The 19,899-nt window shown below is 40.2% G+C and overlaps 1 protein-coding gene across 3 annotated transcripts in view; it reads left to right on the forward strand.

The window, feature by feature from the left end:
- Positions 1 to 19,899, forward strand: part of LOC122563237 (neuron navigator 1) — a 653,551-nt gene that overhangs the window by 210,194 nt on the left and 423,458 nt on the right. For all 3 annotated transcript variants that reach the window (XM_087973627.1, XM_087973629.1, XM_087973628.1), the window contains one exon: positions 8,527 to 9,499. In XM_087973627.1, the coding sequence (XP_087829753.1) occupies positions 8,527 to 9,499 (973 nt within the window). The remainder of the gene's footprint in view (positions 1 to 8,526; positions 9,500 to 19,899) is intronic.

The following is a 19,899-nucleotide window of genomic DNA, read 5'->3' on the forward strand; positions in this document are numbered from 1 at the left end:
TACTATTTGGAAAAGAGAGATATTAATGTCTCCAGCAACATCAGTAAAAATATAAATAGAAGCAGCTGGAAACGCTCAGCCTGTTAGGCAGCTTTTGTGGAGAGAGAAACAGTTAACATTTCAGGTATGTGATCTTTCTTCAAATGACTTGAGGTGTGCCAATGAGGATGCCCCTATTTAGGGCTGGTAAATGTTGCAAGTGGATACTACTTCTATCTATTTTTAAATGTTTCATTCAGTTTGTCAGATCAGCACAAAATGACTGAAAGTCAGCTTTCTGCTGAACATAAGGTACTTCTGTAATGGACCTAAGGTAAGGACGAGGAGCTGATGGAAGCCACTCATTGAATGAGTGGGAATGTTGGCTTGTTTATTGGTGTTTTTAATAATCAAATGAAATTATCCAAATAACCATGATAACAGAATAATTAGGAAATGAGCTAAGTGCACCTTGCTGTCTTGCTAGTGAGACTTCTATGTATTTTTCTACAGTAATTTAATGGTAACATGGAACAAATAGATTAAAGATAGAAATAATAATATAGTTGTGAGTGAAGCATTATACTTGGGTAGTCAGCCTAGAATATAAAGTGCTTGACTTCTCATATTGAGCATAAGCTCATTATGGTCCCCTGCACATACACAGGAATGATGTAGTGTGATGTACTTGAGAGCACATAATAGATTGGATTGAATGATATCCTATCGAAACCTGATTCCCCACTTGTTACAGCTGGCATCTATGTATTCCAGTGTTTAAAATAAAAAAAACAGAATCTGAGAGATATCCATGTCAGAAACTTGCAAGTAGGATCATAGGAGTCAGTGAGCTAGAGAGCATTAAAGTGAACATAGCTACAGAGTCATTGTTAAAAGCAGTGATGGAGTATCAATGGGGAATATTGTGAAAGACAGTTAGGACCTGAAAGGGTAAAGTGACCATGAGCAAGGTCTGCCTACGAGAATATAAAGGACGGCTCCTAGGAGGAGTGAACCAGAGTTTCTAAGGGTCTTCAGTGCTGTGCTTATTACTGAAGCTGTATAAGAATGTTTCAGTAGTAAAAATATGAACTTAGTCTTACTCCTACATTGAGCCTGGTGTCTCATGGCAGACTAACAAGTATCTCAGATGAAATGTCACTAAAAATAATATATAATAGCATATCCATTGGGGCAGAGTTGGGTGAGAAATGTGGCAATGCCCATCTCAACATTGGGAGCAGGTCGCATCACCGTTTATGTTTTGCATGAGTGGAAAGATCCTCATTAGGCAGCAGTGAGTTGCCAGTTGACAGTGATTATAACTTATTAGGTGCCTTGCTGTTGGATAACTCACCTTATTGATATTCAGGCGCCAATCTTACGAAACATTTCAAACAAGCCCCACGTCAAGAAAACTCATCATGGAAACCAAAGCATTTACTTGGAGCCTTCAGATGACCACTTATTCTTAACAACCTCCATGTCATGTACAACTGAGCTGTGGCTCAGGGCACCATCCATGGACAGCAGTCACATGCACCCCTTGGCCATTGATGTTGGCATCTGCCATCCATCAGGACCATGATGGTAACTCTCTGCAGCACTGGCAGGCAGCTGTGTTATCACAAACCTGCATTGTGTACCAGCAATTAGCATTGAAAGGCTATTGCAGGGATTCCATGCAAAGGAATATGCATCCAGTTTACTGATTTGACCAGGCTGTATCTCAAGGCTACTCATTTGAGCTCTTAGCACTCACTCATTTAGCACCTATATGTATGCTTGCATAATGGACTTGAAACATTAACTTGGCTTTTCTCTGATTAGGTGGGTGGTTGGGTAACCAGAGCTCCACTGCCAGCCTCTACCTGAATTGAGTTCTGGGCAGAAAGGCGCAAGATCTACATTTCTAGCCACTATCAGTTGAGACCCTTAAATGATTAATTAATGATTAATGAAGGGCTTGGTTGCAGATATCTGAGTTTCAATAAGTCAATAAAAGTCAGCCTACCTGCTGGCAAACTGGTGCAGTCAGTTTTGGAAAGGTGATCCCATGATGAGCACTAATTTGTGCATGATTGAGGGATTGGACCTTTCGACCAAGAGTGGGTGAGGTTTGACTACTAATAGCCAAACTCCTGCTCTTGTTTCCAATGTCTGTACCCCACTTGCCCCATAAGCCTGAACCCTGGAACTTTCAAACTGAACAGAAAACACTTAGCTGACATGTGGCGTTGGTAATCCTCCTGTTAGCAGCAATGGTCTCTCAGTGGCACTGCCAAGTGTGAGAGCTGCAGGCCTCTGATTAGCTAGCAGCTCTCATTGGTTGCAACTTCCTGCCCATGAAATTGAATGCAGAGAAATGGCTGCCATTACCCTCCACGATGCCTTATAGGTGGTAGAAATGGCAGGCCTTGTTCTGATGAGCCACCTTGGGTGTCTTGCCAGCTTTGCATCAAGCAAGTGAGATAATGTATGAAAATGAAACAGTCCACCCACCAAGTGGAAACTTCAAGGCTCCTTGTGTCTTGGGAATTAGATGTATCTCAAAGTACTTGAATTCAGGATTTCCAAACTGGAGGGGGAACTGGAGCCTTTGTGGAGCTTCAGTGAGGATGAGAATTTCCTGCATCCTATGTTCCAGAAGGGTCAGCCCAGGGGCAGTGCAAGTTCAGGTTAACAGATGGATGTCCACTTGAAAGGGAAGGGAAAGGCAGGAGTTATTAGATCTTTCAGGTACCATTCTACTCTCAAATCCTTACTCAGCATGGGAGATTGCTGGACATGACAACTTCTTGAGGATAGCAGTCCAAACCATGACTCTTCTTTGCATAACAATGCACAGGAGGGAGCAACAAAATTTAGAAATCCAATAGGAGATTATTTGGAAGCAGATGGACATTTCTGTTGCCATCATTGTGAGTCTCTCATAGCCTTTGCCTCCCTGCTGCCAAACTAAAGAACTTAACAGAGAAGTTGCAGAATGTTCTGCAGGAGGGAATGAGCCAGATGTTGTAGAATGCTTTGATACCAATATGACTGAGAGGGCTGATATTGAGGTTCTGAGGTTAGAGTTTCCTCTTTTGGCCACTGTGCCAAAACTGGGAAGCACAGTTTTCTTGCCAATGGAAAGGAAGATATGGAAGACCAAAGAATAGTTCAGGCTTTCAGCCTAAAGCCCTTCTCTACTGTTCATATGATATAAGAGTAGAATTTGGCCCATCAAGTCTGCTCCGCCATTCGATCATGGATGATATGCTCCTCACCCCCATTTTCCTGCCTTCTTTCCATATCCCATCAACCCATTACCGATTCAAAATCTGTCTAACTCCTCCTTAAATATACTCACTGTCCCAACATTCACTGCATTTTAGGGTAGCGAATTCCACAGATTCACAACGCTTTGGGAGAAGTAGTTTCTCCTCAACTCTATTTTAAACTTACTACATGTTATCCTAAGACTATGTCTTCATCCTAGAATGCCCTACACGAGGGAGCATCCATTCCATGTCTATTTTATCCACACCTTTAATCATCTTGAATACCTCAATTGGACCTCCCCTCATTCTCCTTAATTCCAGAGAGTACAGGCCTAAACTGTTCAATCTCTCTTCATATGACAAACCCCTCATCTCTGGGCTCAATCCAGTGAACCTCCTCTGAACTTCCTCCAATGCCACAAAATCTTTCCTCAAATAATGGGAGCAAAACTGTGCACAATACTCCAGGTGGAGTCTCACCAATACTTTGTATAGTTGCAACAATAGTTCCTTCCCTTTATATTCTATTCCTTTAGTTGTAAAAGCCAATATTCCATTTGGTTTCTTTATTAGCTGCAGTCCCTGCATACTAGCTTTCTGTGACTCATGAACGAATACTCCTACTTATCTCTGCATGGGAGCACCCTGAAGTCTCACTCCATTAAGATAAAATGGTCACTGTTCCATTTTTGTTTTACTCAAATGCATGATCTTGCCCTTATCTACGTTAAACTCCATCTGCCACATTTTGGCCCACTATCCTTACCTATCTATATCCATTTGTAAGGTTCCTATTTGTTCTTTGCAATTTACTGTCCTGCTTATGGGCGGCATGGTGGCACAGTGGTTAGCACTGCAGCCTCACAGCGCCGGAGACCCGGGTTCAATTCCCGCCTCAGGCGACTGACTGTGTGGAGTTTGCACGTTCTCCCCGTGTCTGCGTGGGTTTCCTCCAGGTGCTCCGGTTTCCTCCCACAGTCCAAAGATGTACAGGTCAGGTGAATTGGCCATGCTCAATTGCCTGTAGTGTTAGGTAAGGGGTAAATGTAGGGGTATGGGTGGGTTGCGCTTCGGCAGGGCGATGTGGACTTGTTGGGCCAAAGGGCCTGTTTCCACACTGTAAGTAATCTAATCTAATCTTATTTTTGTGTTGTCTGCAAATTTGGCTATAGAGCCTTCTATCCCTGTGTTCAAGTGGTTAATGTTTATTATTTTAAATAGCTGGGGTCCAAGGACCGAACCCTGCATTAGTTAGATCATGCCATCCAGAAAAATAAAACATTTATCTCGTCTCTCTGTCTTCTGTCATCAGCCAGCCATCTATCCAGTCTAATAAATTACCCGTAATCCCATATGATCCAAGCTGTTGTGTGGCACCTTATCAAACGCCTTCCCGAGGTGCAGAAATATTACATCTACAGAATCGCATTATCCACTTTGCTTGTTACAGCTTCAAAGAACTCTAGCAAATCAGTCACATGTGATTTGCCCTTCATAAAATCATTCCTGATGAAGGGCTTATGCCTGAAATGTCATCTCTCCTGTTCCCCGGATGCTGCCTGATCTATGCTTTTCCAGCGCCACACGTTTTGACTCTGACTCTCCACCTGCAGTCCTCACTTTTTCCTCCTTCATAAAATAATGCTGACTCTGATGGCTAGTGTTTTGACTTTCCAAATGTCCTGATGTTGCTTCCTTCATAATTGATTCTAACACTTTTCCAACAACAGATAATAAACTAACTGGTCTGTTATTTCCCATATTTTGTCTCCCTCCTTTTTTTAATAAGGGCGTTACATTAGTCATTTTCCTATTCACTGGAACCTTCCCCGTATCCAAGGAATATTGGAATATTGTAACCAATGGATCCAATATCTCCATCGTCACTTCTTTTAATATCCTAGGATGTAGGCCATCAGGCCTGGTGGACTCATCTGTCATCAATCCTAATAGTTTGCTGAGTACCTTTTCCTTATTGATGTTAATTGTTCTAAGTTCTACAAAGTTCTGTTAAGACGTTTCTGAGTGAGGTGAGCAATGTGCATACAAAGGTGACTTGGCCTTAAAAGAGTCTTGCTCCACTGTTTCTTCACTTCCCCAAAATGCAAGTAACACAGACTGCTGTATACTGATTGCATCAAAGTGTCTTCCAGGATTAGGACCTTAGGCATGTGTAATAATAAAGTGGCTCATTGAAGAAAAATGGAGGATGATGTTTTGGCTATTTAGTTATTCATGTGGCTTCAATGAGGAGCCTTACTGTCCCATGGATGTCATGTGCGATTCTTTACATTTGGAAACTCATCCCAATGTAAATCTCCTGCATCACATCCAGTTATCCTTTTTTTTTCATGAGCGAAAGTGCTGAATTTAAAAAAAAAAATTGCTGTGCTCCTGGCAAAGAATGTTATACTCTTGGTTAATTTTGGAATATCATTTTTAATTTGCTCTGCATGATTTACCAGTGCAATTTGAAATATTTAAATTCTAGGCAAGTATGTAACTTCCCAGGTGATTTAAACAATCTTTATTTTATTTTTAAAGTCTGTTAAACATATTTTTATAAAGTCTGTTCCCAGCTCTAAAATGAACAGTGCAAACAGAAGAAGAGTAAATTAAATTGATACAAAAGGATTGGATTTGAAAATATTGAAATCTAAGATAATAGTTAAATTGCAGACTGATTTTGAGAAAGAATAGAAAACGAAAGTGGAAAGCCATGGTAACCATAGGAAAAAAAATGGCCATGTGTTTCAATGTGAAATGATGGACAAGTGTCTGTTATTTTGAGACTGTAAAACATTGCATCTATATTACTGTCATACTAATGATTGCAGAAAGAGTAGCAAATGAGCTATAAACAAATGAAGCCAGTCAATCAAGGGAGACAAGGATTTCACTGAGCTTTCCAGCAAGCTGATCGTTAACTTTAAACAAAAAGCTGCCTTGACACATTTCTCATTGGAAATGGCAGTAAGGATGTTAGGGGAAATATGCCTTAGAGCTGATGAGTAATGTGTGGGACATGATGTTTTTTTGAATTACTTGATTGTAGTCCGGATGTAGGTTTGCTCGCTGAGCAGGAAGGTTCATTTCCAGACGTTTCATCACCCTACTAGTCAACATCTTCAGTGGGCCTCCAGGCAAAGCATTGCTGATAATTCCTGCTTTCTATTTATATGTTTGGGTTTCTTTGGGTGGGTGATGTCATTTCCTGAGGTGACATAATTTCTGGTGGTGATGTCATTTCCTGTTCTTTTTCTCAGGGAGTGGTAGATGGGGTCTAACTCAATGTGTTTGTTGATAGAGTTCCAGTTGGAATGTCATGCTTCTAGGAATTCTGGTGTGTGTCTCTGTTTGGCTTGTCCTAGGATGGATGTGTTATCCCAGTCAAAGTCTGTAAGGATACTAGTGAGAGAGGGTCATGTTGTTTTGTGGCTAGTTGATGTTCATGTATCCTGGTGGCTAGTTTTCTGTCTATTTGTCCAATGTAGTGTTTGCTGCAGTCCTTGCATGATATTTTGTAAATGACATTAGTTTTGCTTGTTGTCTGTATAGGGTCTTTCAAGTTCATTAACTGCTGTTTTAGTGTGTTGATGGATTTGTTGGCTACCATGATGCCAAGGGGTCTGAGTAGTTCTCAACTAATGATGAGGAAGGACACCACCTCGACTGGGACAACACATCCATCCAGGACAAGCCAAACAGAGTTATGCACGAGAATTCCAAGAAGCACGGCATTCCAACCGGAACTATCAACAAAAACACATTGAGTTAGACCCCATCTACCACCCCCTGGAAAAAAAGAACAAGAAATTATGTCACCACAGGAAATGAACCTTCCAGCTCAGCGAGCAAACCTACATCCAGAACCTCAACCTGAGCTACAAATCTTCTCAAAACCCGCTACTTGATTGTATAGCTGTCATACCAAGAAAAGCAGTAAATCAAGAGTGACTACAGTAAAACATAAGATTGAATAGTTGTTATGGCTTTGTTTGTTCTAGCTTCAGAAGGTAGAATTTATCCACTGTCCCATACATTTAAATGTTGTTGTGGTTCTGTTCGCCGAGCTGGGAATTTGTGTTGCAGACGTTTCGTCCCCTGTCTAGGTGACATCCTCAGTGCTTGGGAGCCTCCTGTGAAGCGCTTCTGTGATGTTTCCTCCGGCAATTGTAGTGGTTTGAATCTGCCACTTCCGGTTGTCAGTTCCAGCTGTCCGTTGCAGTGGTCGCTATATAGGGTCCAGGTCGATGTGCTTATTGATTGAATCGGTGGATGAGTGCCAAGCCTCTAGGAATTCCTAGAGGCATGGCACTCATCCACCGATTCAATCAATAAGCACATCGACCTGGACCTAATATACCGACCACTGCAGCGGACAGCTGGAACTGACAACCGGAAGCGGCAGATTCAAACCACTACAATTGCCGGAGGAAACATCACAGAAGCGCTTCACAGGAGGCTCCCAAGCACTGAGGATGTCACCTAGACAGGGGACGAAACGTCTGCAACACAAATTCCCAGCTCGGCGAACAGAACCACAACAATGAGCATCCGAGCTACAAGTCTTCTCACAAACTTTGAACATTTAAATGTGTTAGGGTAATTCTATGACCAAACTTATCAATATACATTTAACTTGGCAATGAGCTGAATTAAGTTGTGATAATAAACATTGGCATCTTGTGATATGGTAACTATATTGCAATTAAAAGTGGAATTCCCTTCTTTCAATTTCTTACATTAATATATTTGTAATTTTCCAGGACGTAAGTTTTAAAAGTTGCTGCCCATTTCAATTACTTGGTTTGCTACAGCTGCATAATTTGTGAGGTTTTTGCCTACAGATTAACTTGGAAATGTCACTTTTACAGGCGGTTCCTATTTAATACAACTGTAGCAAAGTCTGCTTTGGCTTCCAGAAAAAACAGCAGGAATGTGATGAAGCCAAATTTCTTTTAGGAAAAAGTAAGCCATGCATATAAGCACATTAATATAGACTTATAAGCGTTATGATATATCTCTGTTTTAACTTTGCTCATTCACCCAAACAGTTTTAAAAATATGTTCAAATATGAATCCATTATTTTTCTCCCTGTAGTTATAAAAAAAAGTTGCATCATCAGCCTCCCCCAGGAACTAAAACAGGAAAAATCTAGATGCAGAATATATTTAATAGTCCCAAGCAACGTGCTTTTTCAACTTTAGCTACTCATTTAAACTAGTAACACTCCCACAAGGCACGAATAATCCCTTAACTGAATTTTCAATTTTCTTTCAGATTTATCTGACCATCTATCTCAACTGCCAGTTATGAACGGGAACATACAATTAGGTTCAACCACAAGGCATCATCATGTTTCAACCACTTCTCAGGCCAAACATCTACCACCTAATAGAAAACAAACCACCGAGGCATCCTCCAAACAGACTCTTAGGCAGCTTAATGCTTCAGTCTCTTCCTCAGTAAATGATTTACAGAAGGTACCTGCCTCAGGAAATGAAAAAAGCTTATCCAATGCAAATAGACCAGTGGAGGAAGTGAAGTATCACAGTAAAACTTCGAAAAATGCTACGCAGAATAGAACTGAGACTTTTTTGAACAATCAAGGGCAGGATAGTTCATTAGAACTTGGCAACACTGAATTGTGCAATACTGAAATAGAGACTGCAGGACCTGCATACAACAGTCCACGGATACCACAAAAGGGAGTTGTTCACTCTCTGAACAAGACTGCAACCATGCAGAAGTCAGCTTCAAAAATCCCAGACAGAGGTCAGAAAGAAGAGAGGAAAGATAGTAATGGAATCAATTCTAGAAGAAAGGTTGCACCTACAAAAGGCTCTCGAATTGCAGGCTTGACCCACACGAGGAACAAAGTTTTGGACGATGTACAAAAAGGCGTTGTAACTCTCCCTCCCAGAGGAAAGTGTAAATCCAGATTCAGTATTTCAAATGATAATCTGTTACATCTGTCAAACTGTGGAGGTACAGCAGATACAGAGAGACCGAAAAGCAGTTCAAGCCAAAGGCAATGGAAATCTGATGTTAGTTGGAAATCCTACAGTTTCTCCAATTTACTTTTAGATGAGAATGAAGATCTTTCAGAATTGTCTGTCTCCTCCGTTTCTTCTCCTAAACGCACATTTACTGGTGGAGTAAAATCATCTGCCAACAGCAATGTTATTAAACTTCCTTCTCCAACACAAAATAGTCATCCTAACACAGCAACAGTGGCTCCATTCATGTACAAGTAAGTTTTCTTTCATAACTAACTGTGCTTATGAAAATGTGCAAAGTTGCAATTCAAAATATAAGTACAGTTAGAGGAGTCATTTGACCCTTCATAGTTGATCCTTCTGCAGCTAGAAGGGTGATAGTACAGAGTCAACTTAACTTGTACTGTCTGCATACTGCCAAGTTTAAGCCATTATTAATCTAGCCAAATTGTACTCCGACATGACTTCATAGATTTGGTATGGCATCAGATTGGTGCAATGTTACATGATATATTTGAAATGTTGCAAGAACTGGGAAAAGAACTTTGTAGACATGATTATGACCTTTTTAGTAATTTATGTGTGTGTTCTTTTTCCTATTTTGGCCATTGTTTAAACTTCTAGACAACACGGCCTGTACTCAAACCTCTAACAGTATAGGGTGCCTACAATTAGTTGCACAAGGATAATTAGAAAGACTTTCCATCAGATTTTGTACCCTCTTCTGGTGGTAAGTTAATGACCCTCTATAATCATGGGCGGCATTAAGAACCAACTGTTGGAAATCTTCCATTTTGCAGCACAGATTATTAACAAGTAACATGCTACATGGGCAGATTACATCTTATTGTGTTTTTAACTTAGCATATAGTAATTTAAATGCAGTTTGGAAGAGATTTGTTCATTTGGATATAACAGTCAAATTGCATTCGTGTTTTGAAAATAAGGAAAATGAGACTTGATATGGTTAATATGAACATTTTCCTTAAAATCATTATCTGTGCAGCAGAAACATGCTAACATGATAGGAGGATTTTGATTTTGATATTTACCTTTACCAATATGAAGATAAATATAAACTGGAATGTTTAGTGAAATACATAACCATTTCTCCATAAGGTTGACTTAAATATCATATCCAAGTGTTTTCTGTTGATTACTCATGAAAAATAAGACATGAGCAGATAGTTATAGAATCATAGAATGATGCAGTATAGTGGGAAGCCATTTAGCCCCTTGTGTGTTTGCTGGCTGTTAAGTAGAACTATGCAATGAGTTCCACTCCTCTGCTCTTTCCCCACAGCCCATTAGATACTTGTCTAATTCTCTTCTAAAAGGTGCAATTTAATCACCATTCTTTTACACAGTGCATTCCAAATCACAGCGACATATTATGTCAAGTAAAATATTCCCTCCTGACCTACGTTGCAAATGTTGCTCATGTCCCCTCTAGTTCATTTGCCAATTTCCTTAAATTTGTTCTATAAATGTGTTCTGAAGAAAAGTCATACTAGATTAGCAATGTCTAGTCTGTTTCTCCCTCCATAGATGTTGCCAGATCCATTGCACTGGCACTTTTTGTTCTTTTTTATTTGAATCTTCAGTGCCCACAGTCCTTTGTTTTAATTATCTTAAATCTTCACTGTGGATCACACCTTTTTATCCACTGGAAATAGTTTCTCCTTATTAATATTATTAAATTTTTTAATGAGGTTGAACATTTCTATTGAATTTCCTCTTAGCTTATCTACTTTAAGGGAACAATCCCAGTTTCCCCAGACCCACCAAGTAACTCCTTCAGCTCTGGTCTATCCTGTTTAAGTGCATCTGCACCCTCTCCAAGGCCTGGACAGTAATGTTTTGTGGCCACATTGTTTCACAATATCCCAAATGAGGCTGAACCACTATGTTAAGCTTTATATAAAGCTGTAGCAAAACTTCCTTGTTTTAATTCTTTATCTCTACCAGTAAAGCCAAGGATTCAAGATATCCTTCCTTCACCTCCAGAAGGTCTGTTTATTCGTAAATGAAACCACTGTCATCCTGATTTAATTGTGAACAACTGCATTGACATTGTGGCCTTGATGCACACTTGAATGAGAGATGACCTTGCACCTAAATAAAGTTCAAGCTCATCTATTCATTCACTTCCTTGCACCCATATTGGCTGATGTAGTTAACAGTTCTCACTACTGATACTATTTGCTGCTGCTTTCAATCTGCCATCATCATTTTTCTGCTCAATAAAACAACACAAGATCCCTTTATCCTAGAAAATGACTATCACATCTCCAACCCCCTCTCTTCTTTAAAGTCCTTTTTTAATGCTGCATTTGAATCTCTCCAAACAGATTTCTACCCTTTCAGTAATACCAAAATGGTTCTTATCAAAGTCACAAATTGCATTTTGTGGAACAGTAACAAAGGTAGAGCACAACTTCTCGGTCCTCTTGATTTACCTAAAACATTTCACACTATTGACCACATCCTCATCCTCCAGCACTCCTACACTGTACAGTTGTGTAAGGCTGCCATTTTCCATTGCTGGAATTAATTATATAATCAGAAACAAATTACAATCTGTAATAGCTTGTGTTATTGGTCCACATTATTACATCGGTTATGTTGAGAAATCTATTCAATAAATATTTGATGACAAACAAGAAACAAATGAATCACTGAGGACATTGATCTGGAATGATAAATCTTAAAGATAAATGACATTGCTGACATATCATTTTACAATTCTGAGAGAAATAATTGGTATCTACTAAGATTAATATTGAATAAATGAACACTACAGACTGATCACAAATGGTTTTGTGATCCTGAATTGGTTTCCTGTTCCTGAATGACCTATTTTTCTGAATCAACCTGTTCTGAGATGTAATTGCTCACTTTTGGAGCAGGTAGGACTTGAACCCAGACCTCCCAGTTGGTGGAAGAGACATACCACTGCACCACAAAAGCACACCCCTCCCCACCGCCGTTGCGTAATGATCATTGCCATCAGGAGATAGTAATTGACCATCTAATAACAAAATACCTCAATTGCAGCATTTCAGTGATTCTCATTCAGACTGTATGCAGAAGTCACCTTGTTGCTATGAGCAACAGATTAGTGTATCAGGAGAGAGTCCACGTCATGACTTTGATTTTGTCTCACCTGTTTAGTTTTCATTATTCTGAAGAAAGATTAGCTTGCAGTTCTATGTTTCAAGATATAATCCCTTCACTGGCAAGATACAACTCATTGCTGATCGTACACAAAGGTTTGACTGTTGAAAGAATTCATAATAGAAAATGATAAAGATTTTTAAGTTTAAAATTGCATTTATCTCAAGTGTTCCCTTTCAATATTTTGGAAAATAAAAAGTTATTTCCTGTGTATTGCAGAAAATTCCACAGTTGATGTCTAGTTAAGATGTAAGTGGCAAAATGCAGTTTTTTAGCACCCAAGCTTTGCTGATGTGTGCGCTGTCCTTGCTCAACAATGGCATACCTGGCACTTGCACATTGATGTCCAATGTGAGCCTAGCTGGATGCCATTTGTTGGAAGTCTTGGACATGTGCAAACTATGCATATAATGAAGTCCACCAATATGTGATCAATGCTGCAGCAAACATTGTCTTTTAGATATGCATAGCTGTATGCATGTTCAGGAACAGGAAGGTTCCTCACCTCCCTAACTCCCAAATGCCACTGCCTCCAGTTCAGTGTAAGGGGCCCATTGCCTTTCAGGCTAATTGCAGGTTGATATACTGATTGTTGGTGTGTTTGGAGAAAGACTTGATGGGTTCAAGAGTTTGTTTTTATTTGTAATGTCTGCAGACTGTCTACAGGGACAAAAGGACTTGGTCCTTCTAGAATTTTGCACAACTCACTCGTTGGCATCGGACATGAACACAGTTGTTTGCATTTCCTGAAATTACAGATTCCTTTTCCTATTTATTTTCATGGGCTGTGAGCATCACTGGCAAGGTCTGCGTTTTTGTCTATCCCTAATTACCCATGAACCTATTGGCTTACCAGGTCATTGCAAAGGGCTGTTAAGCATCTACCACATTGTTGTAGGTTTGGAGTCACATGTAAACTAGGGCAATTATGAGTGGCAGGTTCCCTTCCCTAAAATGTTATTAGTCAGCCAGATGGGTTTTTATAGTAACTGTGACACTCATTAATTATTATCACTGAGGCTAGTTTTGCATACCAAATTTATGAATTGAAATTAAATTCTACCAGTTGCTATCTTTAACACCTGCCTGACAAATAATGTGTTTCTATTAAACTTTAAACAATTCAATACATTTTATTTTTCTTTGTTTTATTGCACTTGTTACACCTTTCATTTAGTTCTTAAACCACACCACCTCTTTTCCTTCCCCCTTGACTTTTTAACATTTGTTCATAATTTCCTGTATTCTTGCTTCTGAATAGATGCTAAAGTCCTATTTCTCTTTTTGCCACCTGGTGGCTGAATCTAATATCACAATATTACATTAAAGTGTGGATCAGTTGGTCAGAATGACATTGTAAGGCTTTCACAGTAAGAAAGTACAAGCATTAAACTTTCAGAGTAAAATATTTCCTTAGTCCTGGACACCATTCAAGCAACATTTGTGCAATGATCATCTCCAACACAAAAATCTAACCATTACCTCTTGACATTCAATAACACAACCATTACTGAATTCCCCACTACCAACATTTAGTATTGACCTGAACATAAACTGGGCCAGTCTTATAAATATTGTGGCTACAAGAGCAGATCTAGAAATCTGGCAACAAGCAACTCACCTCCTGATTGCCCAGTACTGTCATGATGTCTGATAGTAACCCTGATCATTTATATCTTGAAATTTATTTACATGTTTTTTTTTAAAGGCATGCAGCCTGTTGGCTGTAGATGGAAATTCAGTGGCTTTCTGGAAATTAGAATTCTGGAATGTTGACCTGGTAAGGTGTCAACTAGGCTTCAAAGGAATGGGCTTAAAAAGGATTGTAAACTCCTGGGAGTTATGTCTGACTATGAATATGATGTGAGACTAAACAACATTCAGGCAAGAGGCATGTTTTGAGTCTTCTATGTTTCAAAATACATAATTGGAGTTAGAAGTCAGTTTTGTGTATGCCAGTGGAAGAAGAAATGCTAGTGCGCTGAGGGGATTGCATGCGCTAGTGGTCTGAGGTGCTCATGTGTATTAGCCAGGGTTCACGAGATGAAGCTCACAGTCAAATCAGCATCTAGTGGTCAACCCTGCACTGCAGGTTAAAGATTGTGTTGCTCTGAATGCTGAAAGCCAGCCTGACAATCAAAAACTAAACTTTGTAAGAAGGGCTCTCACATTGAGTGTTGCTTGCCAACCATGCTCAAAGGTAAATAGGACAAAATGATTTACTATTACCAAGAACACTGAAATTGAATGTTTCACTACTGATTCTTCATGAATGACTCAAAGACTGACCTATTGATTTTTTTTGTCTCTGGCCTCACTTCTCATTTCTAATCTATGTGTATTGTGTTACTATTTTTTCTCATGTTCACTAATTAATAAATTCTCTGATTCATTAACTCAAGAAATCCTGGATAAATTGGCTTTTTTTAAATTAAATTCATTTGAATCTGGGAAAACAGTATCCACAAGGGAAAGAATCCTTTTCTAACTAATTTTATTGCAACCAACTGGGGTGGTGGGTGAATAAACAGGGAAGTCAGTTCATCCTTGCTCACATGGGGTTTCACAATTTGGGTATCCTATCTGGATCTATAATATACTGGAGACTGTCATTGGGGTCTGGTCATAATAAAACCTATCCTTCTTCAACAAAGCACAAATTAGATATCTGATAGAGTAGTCTGCACTTGTTTGAATGAGCATAGTTCCGACAATCCTCAAAATGCTTGACAACTTCCAGGAAAAAACAGCCCTCTCTATTTGCACCCCAACTGCAACCTTCAAACTGATTCCTTTTACCACTGATGCAAAGTTCCAACAGCATGCATCATTTCCAAAATTTACTGCAATAGCTCCTTTGACAGCACTTTCCAAAACTCATGACTTTTACCATCTGAAAGGACAAGTATAGGAAATGCATGGATAAACTAACACCTGCAAATGCCCCTCCAAGTAAAATACTCGCTAGACTAGGAAGTATGTTGCCATTTTGTCCATCTTCCTTTCCACCTATCTGCTCCACCCTCCACACTAACCTATCACAATTACCCCTCACCTGCATCCAGCTACTTCCACCCTAGCCTCACCCCACACTCCTATTTATCTCACAGCCCCCTTTCCCTTCCACATTCCTGATGAAGGGCTTATGCCCGAAATGTCGACTCTCCTCCTCGGATGCTGCCTGACCTTGCTGTGCTTTTCCAGCACCACACGTTTTGACTCTGACTCTCCAGCATCTGCAGTCCTTACTTTCTCCTAGTTGCTGAAAACCTTACTGTGAAGGCACTTCCAAGGATACCCACCGTGACGATGTTGTCCTCCTCCTTCCACAAGGATCTCAGTGAGTCTCTCTCCCACTGCATCCCCCAGGCATCTCCTCTCCAGCACTGTTCTCTTGACCTGTCCTAACTGTCTATCTTCCTTCCCACCTATATGCCCCGCCCTCTCCACTGACCTATCACTATTACACCCCACCTACATCCATCTACCACCTTTCCAGCTACCTTCCGCTCACCCCCCACCCTCCTATTTGTCAATCAGCTCCCTTCTCCCCACATTTCTGATGAAGAACTTATGCCTGAAATGTTGACTCTCCTGCTCCTTAGATGCTGCCTCACCTGCTGTGCTTTTCCAGCACCACCCTTTTTGACTCGTTCATATAGCTGCGTCAAAATCCTGTAATTCTCTTCTGAACAGCCCTGCTGATGCACCTACATCCCAGTTACAGAGGTTTAATAAGGCAGCTCCTCATCAACATCTCCAAGGCAATTTGACAGGCGCAATGAGTGCTATGGCTTAATCGATGATGCTCCTGTCCCGTGAATAAAGTTTTTAAAAATATTAACTGATAACTACAGAAATTGTAAGCTGGAGTTTTTGTTTTGGCAAAAGAAATTGAGCAGAATAATGAGAAGATAGGTATGTTCTCCTAACTACATCTTTCAATTCCAATTCTAGAACTTTAATTCTTGAGACAAGTTCTTGGCAGTAGTGCTGCCTTTGATTGAGAGCTTGCCACTTGCATAGAAGGACAAATAACATCCCGTTCCTGGCTGTAAAAGTTCTTTGAATCCCAAGAGGTTCAACTTGATAGACAACTGAAATAGTGCTCTCCTTTTCAGGTTGCATTTTTGGAATGCTAAGGTTAATGTTAAGAGATAATGATCTTTACCCACACCAAGAAGAAGCATGGATTGGAAATGTGTTTCAAAGTAATTTTGCCGAGTGGCATGGATTTAAACAATGAGAGCTAAAAGTGCACAAAGTCATGAAAAAGAGATAGGGTTTCGTCTGTGTTAGTCAGAATTAGTAGTCGAGAGAGATCATTAATTGGCATGGCATTGCCTTCCAGTTGGCAGTGGTTTGTTCTCTGCATTGTTTTGAGGCTCATGGTAATTCATTGGGCAGTTCCCTTTCTGCTCATGGCTGCCATCTCTCTTTGAGGCCTGCATGATGAGGTGTCTTTGTCAGGCAAGCATCAAAAAAAGATAACTTGAGACTTTAAGAGAACACTCCACAGGCTGATCCAAGCATGTGAAACCTCCTTCACAATTACTGCATTTTTTTAGAATTGTTCACAGGATATGGGTATTGTGACTAAGCCAGCATTTATTGCTCATCCCTCATTGCCTTTATGAAGGTGATGAGCTGCCATCTTGAACTGCTGCAGTCTATGGATGTAGATACACCACAATGCTGTTAGAGAGGGAGTTCCAGGGGTTTCAACCCAGTGACAGTGAAGCATCAGCGATATATTTCCAAGTCAGGGTGGTGAGTGACTTGGAGAGAAGCTTACAGATGATGTTTCCTGCAACTACTGCCGTTTTACTTAGGGCTGGTCTGTGTCAAAGGTTTAGAAGGTGCTGTCAAAGGATCCTTGGTGAATTACTGCAGTGCATCTTGTAAATGATACATATTTTTGCCTCTTGTACATTTGTCCGGGAGACGGTGAATATTGAAGTTGCTGCATGAGGTGCCAGTCAAGCAGATAGTGTCTGCTTGTCCTGAATAGTGTCAAGCTTCTTGAATGTTTTTGGAACTGCAGACATCCAAGCAAGTGAGGAGTATTCATCATACTCCTGCCTTATACACTTATAAGTGGTACACAGGCTTTAGGGATTCAGGAGGTGAGTTACTCACTACAGAATCCCAGCTTTTGACCTACTCTTGTACCCACTGCATTGATATAACTGGCACTTATTCCAGGATTCTACTAAATGAATAGACGCTATCACAGAGATAAGATAATGTTCTTGGCGGGATGCACCTGTAGTAATAGTATGGAGTTTAAAAGAGGCTTCACAATGATTTATCAAGCTAACATCAAAATCAGCCCAAGTTCTTTGACCTTTTACATAGAGGAGAACAAAAGCAGCATAACAAATACCATTTGAGGCAAGTTTCCCCTCAAATCACAAACAATTCTAATAGAATGTGCAATTTTTACACTTATGTGTATGAAAGTTGTGTATTTTCTTGGCTGACCTCCATTGAGGAAGGAACATAAGGAAAGAGTGGTTCAAGACAGATTGACCATTTTCTCAGGACAAAAAGGGGATGGACAATTTAAAAATTGTGATTTTGCAAGCATAGCCTAATCCAGAGGGCAATTAAAAAATACAGTTGTTATAAAATAATTGGTCTCTCAATTTGGTAGCCCCTGAAAATGGGTGCAGTAATGCATAACTAAACACATTTATTGATGGAAATGCAGCTGTATTAAAATGCAGTTTTTATTAACTCCACTGTTGCTTGATTCTCTGCATCTGCAGCAGACTGTATATTGTTAGCTTCTTAGATCTGCATAAAACCAGCCTGCACGGTGGCACAGTGGTTAGCACTGCTGCCTCACAGCGCTGCTGCCTCAATTCCCGCCTCAAGTGACTGACTGTGTGGAGTTTGCACATTCTCCCCGTGTTTGCGTGGGTTTCCTCCGGGTGCTCTGGTTTCCTCCCACAGTCCAAAAATGTGCAGGTTAGGTGAATTGGCCGTGCTAAATTGCCCACAGTGTTAGGTGAAGGGGTAAATGTAGGGGAATGGGTCTGGGTGGGTTGCGCTTTGGCGGGTCGGTGTGGACTTGTTAGGCTGAAGGGCCTGTTTCCACACTGTAAGTAATCAAATCTAATCTAATTGCTTAAAGGTATCCTTCACCCGAAAGGGAGGTGCGTTCTAGTTGGAGCAGTTAGTGGGACCATTGCCTGACGAATGTGATGTAGAGAGTATAGGAAAGAACATTTTATGGCACCAAGTACTCAGATACTGTCTAAGATTTTCAGACACTTGCACTGAAGGTCTCGATAGTAAAGATAGAGAGCTGTCCAAAATCATCAGGAGAGGAAGAAGCCCTCAAACCTCCCTCAATCAAAAGACAGTGGGACTAGATAGCTATGGTGGTGACTTCCTCAGGGCTTGACCAGTGCACTGATCTCAAGTGAAGTCAATATTGAATGGATGTCACGGTCCTTGTCTCTGCCTGCTTCCTGGTAATGTTTTCCACATGCACACCCAAAGCTTTCCCAAGATGGCATTTTGCTTGATTTGCAGCAAAAGTGTGCGTGTGTTAAATCAAAACCACGTTGTTCTCTGAACACTACCCATAGTGCCCAAAGAATGGGCACTAATATGGTAGTCTCGGTCTCATGCTGCTAACGAATATTTAAAGTCTGTGGAGGTCAGGAAGTCATTAACTTCAGCCTTATTAAAGGGGGTGTAGCTTCATCTTGCCATGAGGCAGCAAGAAAGTGACATTTTATCATTTTCTATGATGATATATATTGTGGCTCATTAACCTCTTAAGACTGAATGCTTATGATAGGAAGAAAAGTATTTTACTTACATCTCTTTATCAGCACATTGTTACATAGGCTTGTTATATGAGGGGTTTGGTTCTGACGAGGTTGATTCTGAGGAGCGCATTAAGCTTCACCCAATCTAATGATGTCACAAAACTTTGGTGTTGCGAACAGCTCTCAATCTTAGATGGTAGCTTTACCTCCTTCAAGTACCATGATAACCTGTGTAACAATGTCTATTATACCAATGCCACTTGTACCTGATTGCTGTCATGCAGTAATCTACTTCATATATCATGGTGAGCAGTAGTATAACTTGTAATTCAATTTAGCTACATCACACAATGTAGCTAAACATCAGTGTGAACTCTAACAAACTCAGGAGATTGGTCCAGATAAAAGTTTAAGAGAATGACTTGTGCAGACGTTCAACGGTTGAAAGAGCTGGACAGTCCAGAAGCTTACAGAAGAGAAAATCAAGATTCACTAAAGCAAAATGACAGTCATTGCTGAAAATATTTCAGACCTAGTAAGAAAATTGCTGAAGCAAATGTAAGCTAAAAGTCACCTGCAACTTGAAATTAGTCACACTGGCAATAAGAGATAGCGTTGAGTGCCAATGACTATCCTGAGTTGTGTTCAGATGCTGAATGAATGAATTCAGAGGCTCTGTGGTAAAGTTGAAA

The sequence above is a fragment of the Chiloscyllium plagiosum genome, unplaced genomic scaffold, assembly GCF_037043375.1.
Source record: "Chiloscyllium plagiosum isolate Xiang-an unplaced genomic scaffold, Cpla_swu_hap1 HiC_scaffold_26, whole genome shotgun sequence".
NCBI lineage: Eukaryota > Metazoa > Chordata > Chondrichthyes > Orectolobiformes > Hemiscylliidae > Chiloscyllium > Chiloscyllium plagiosum.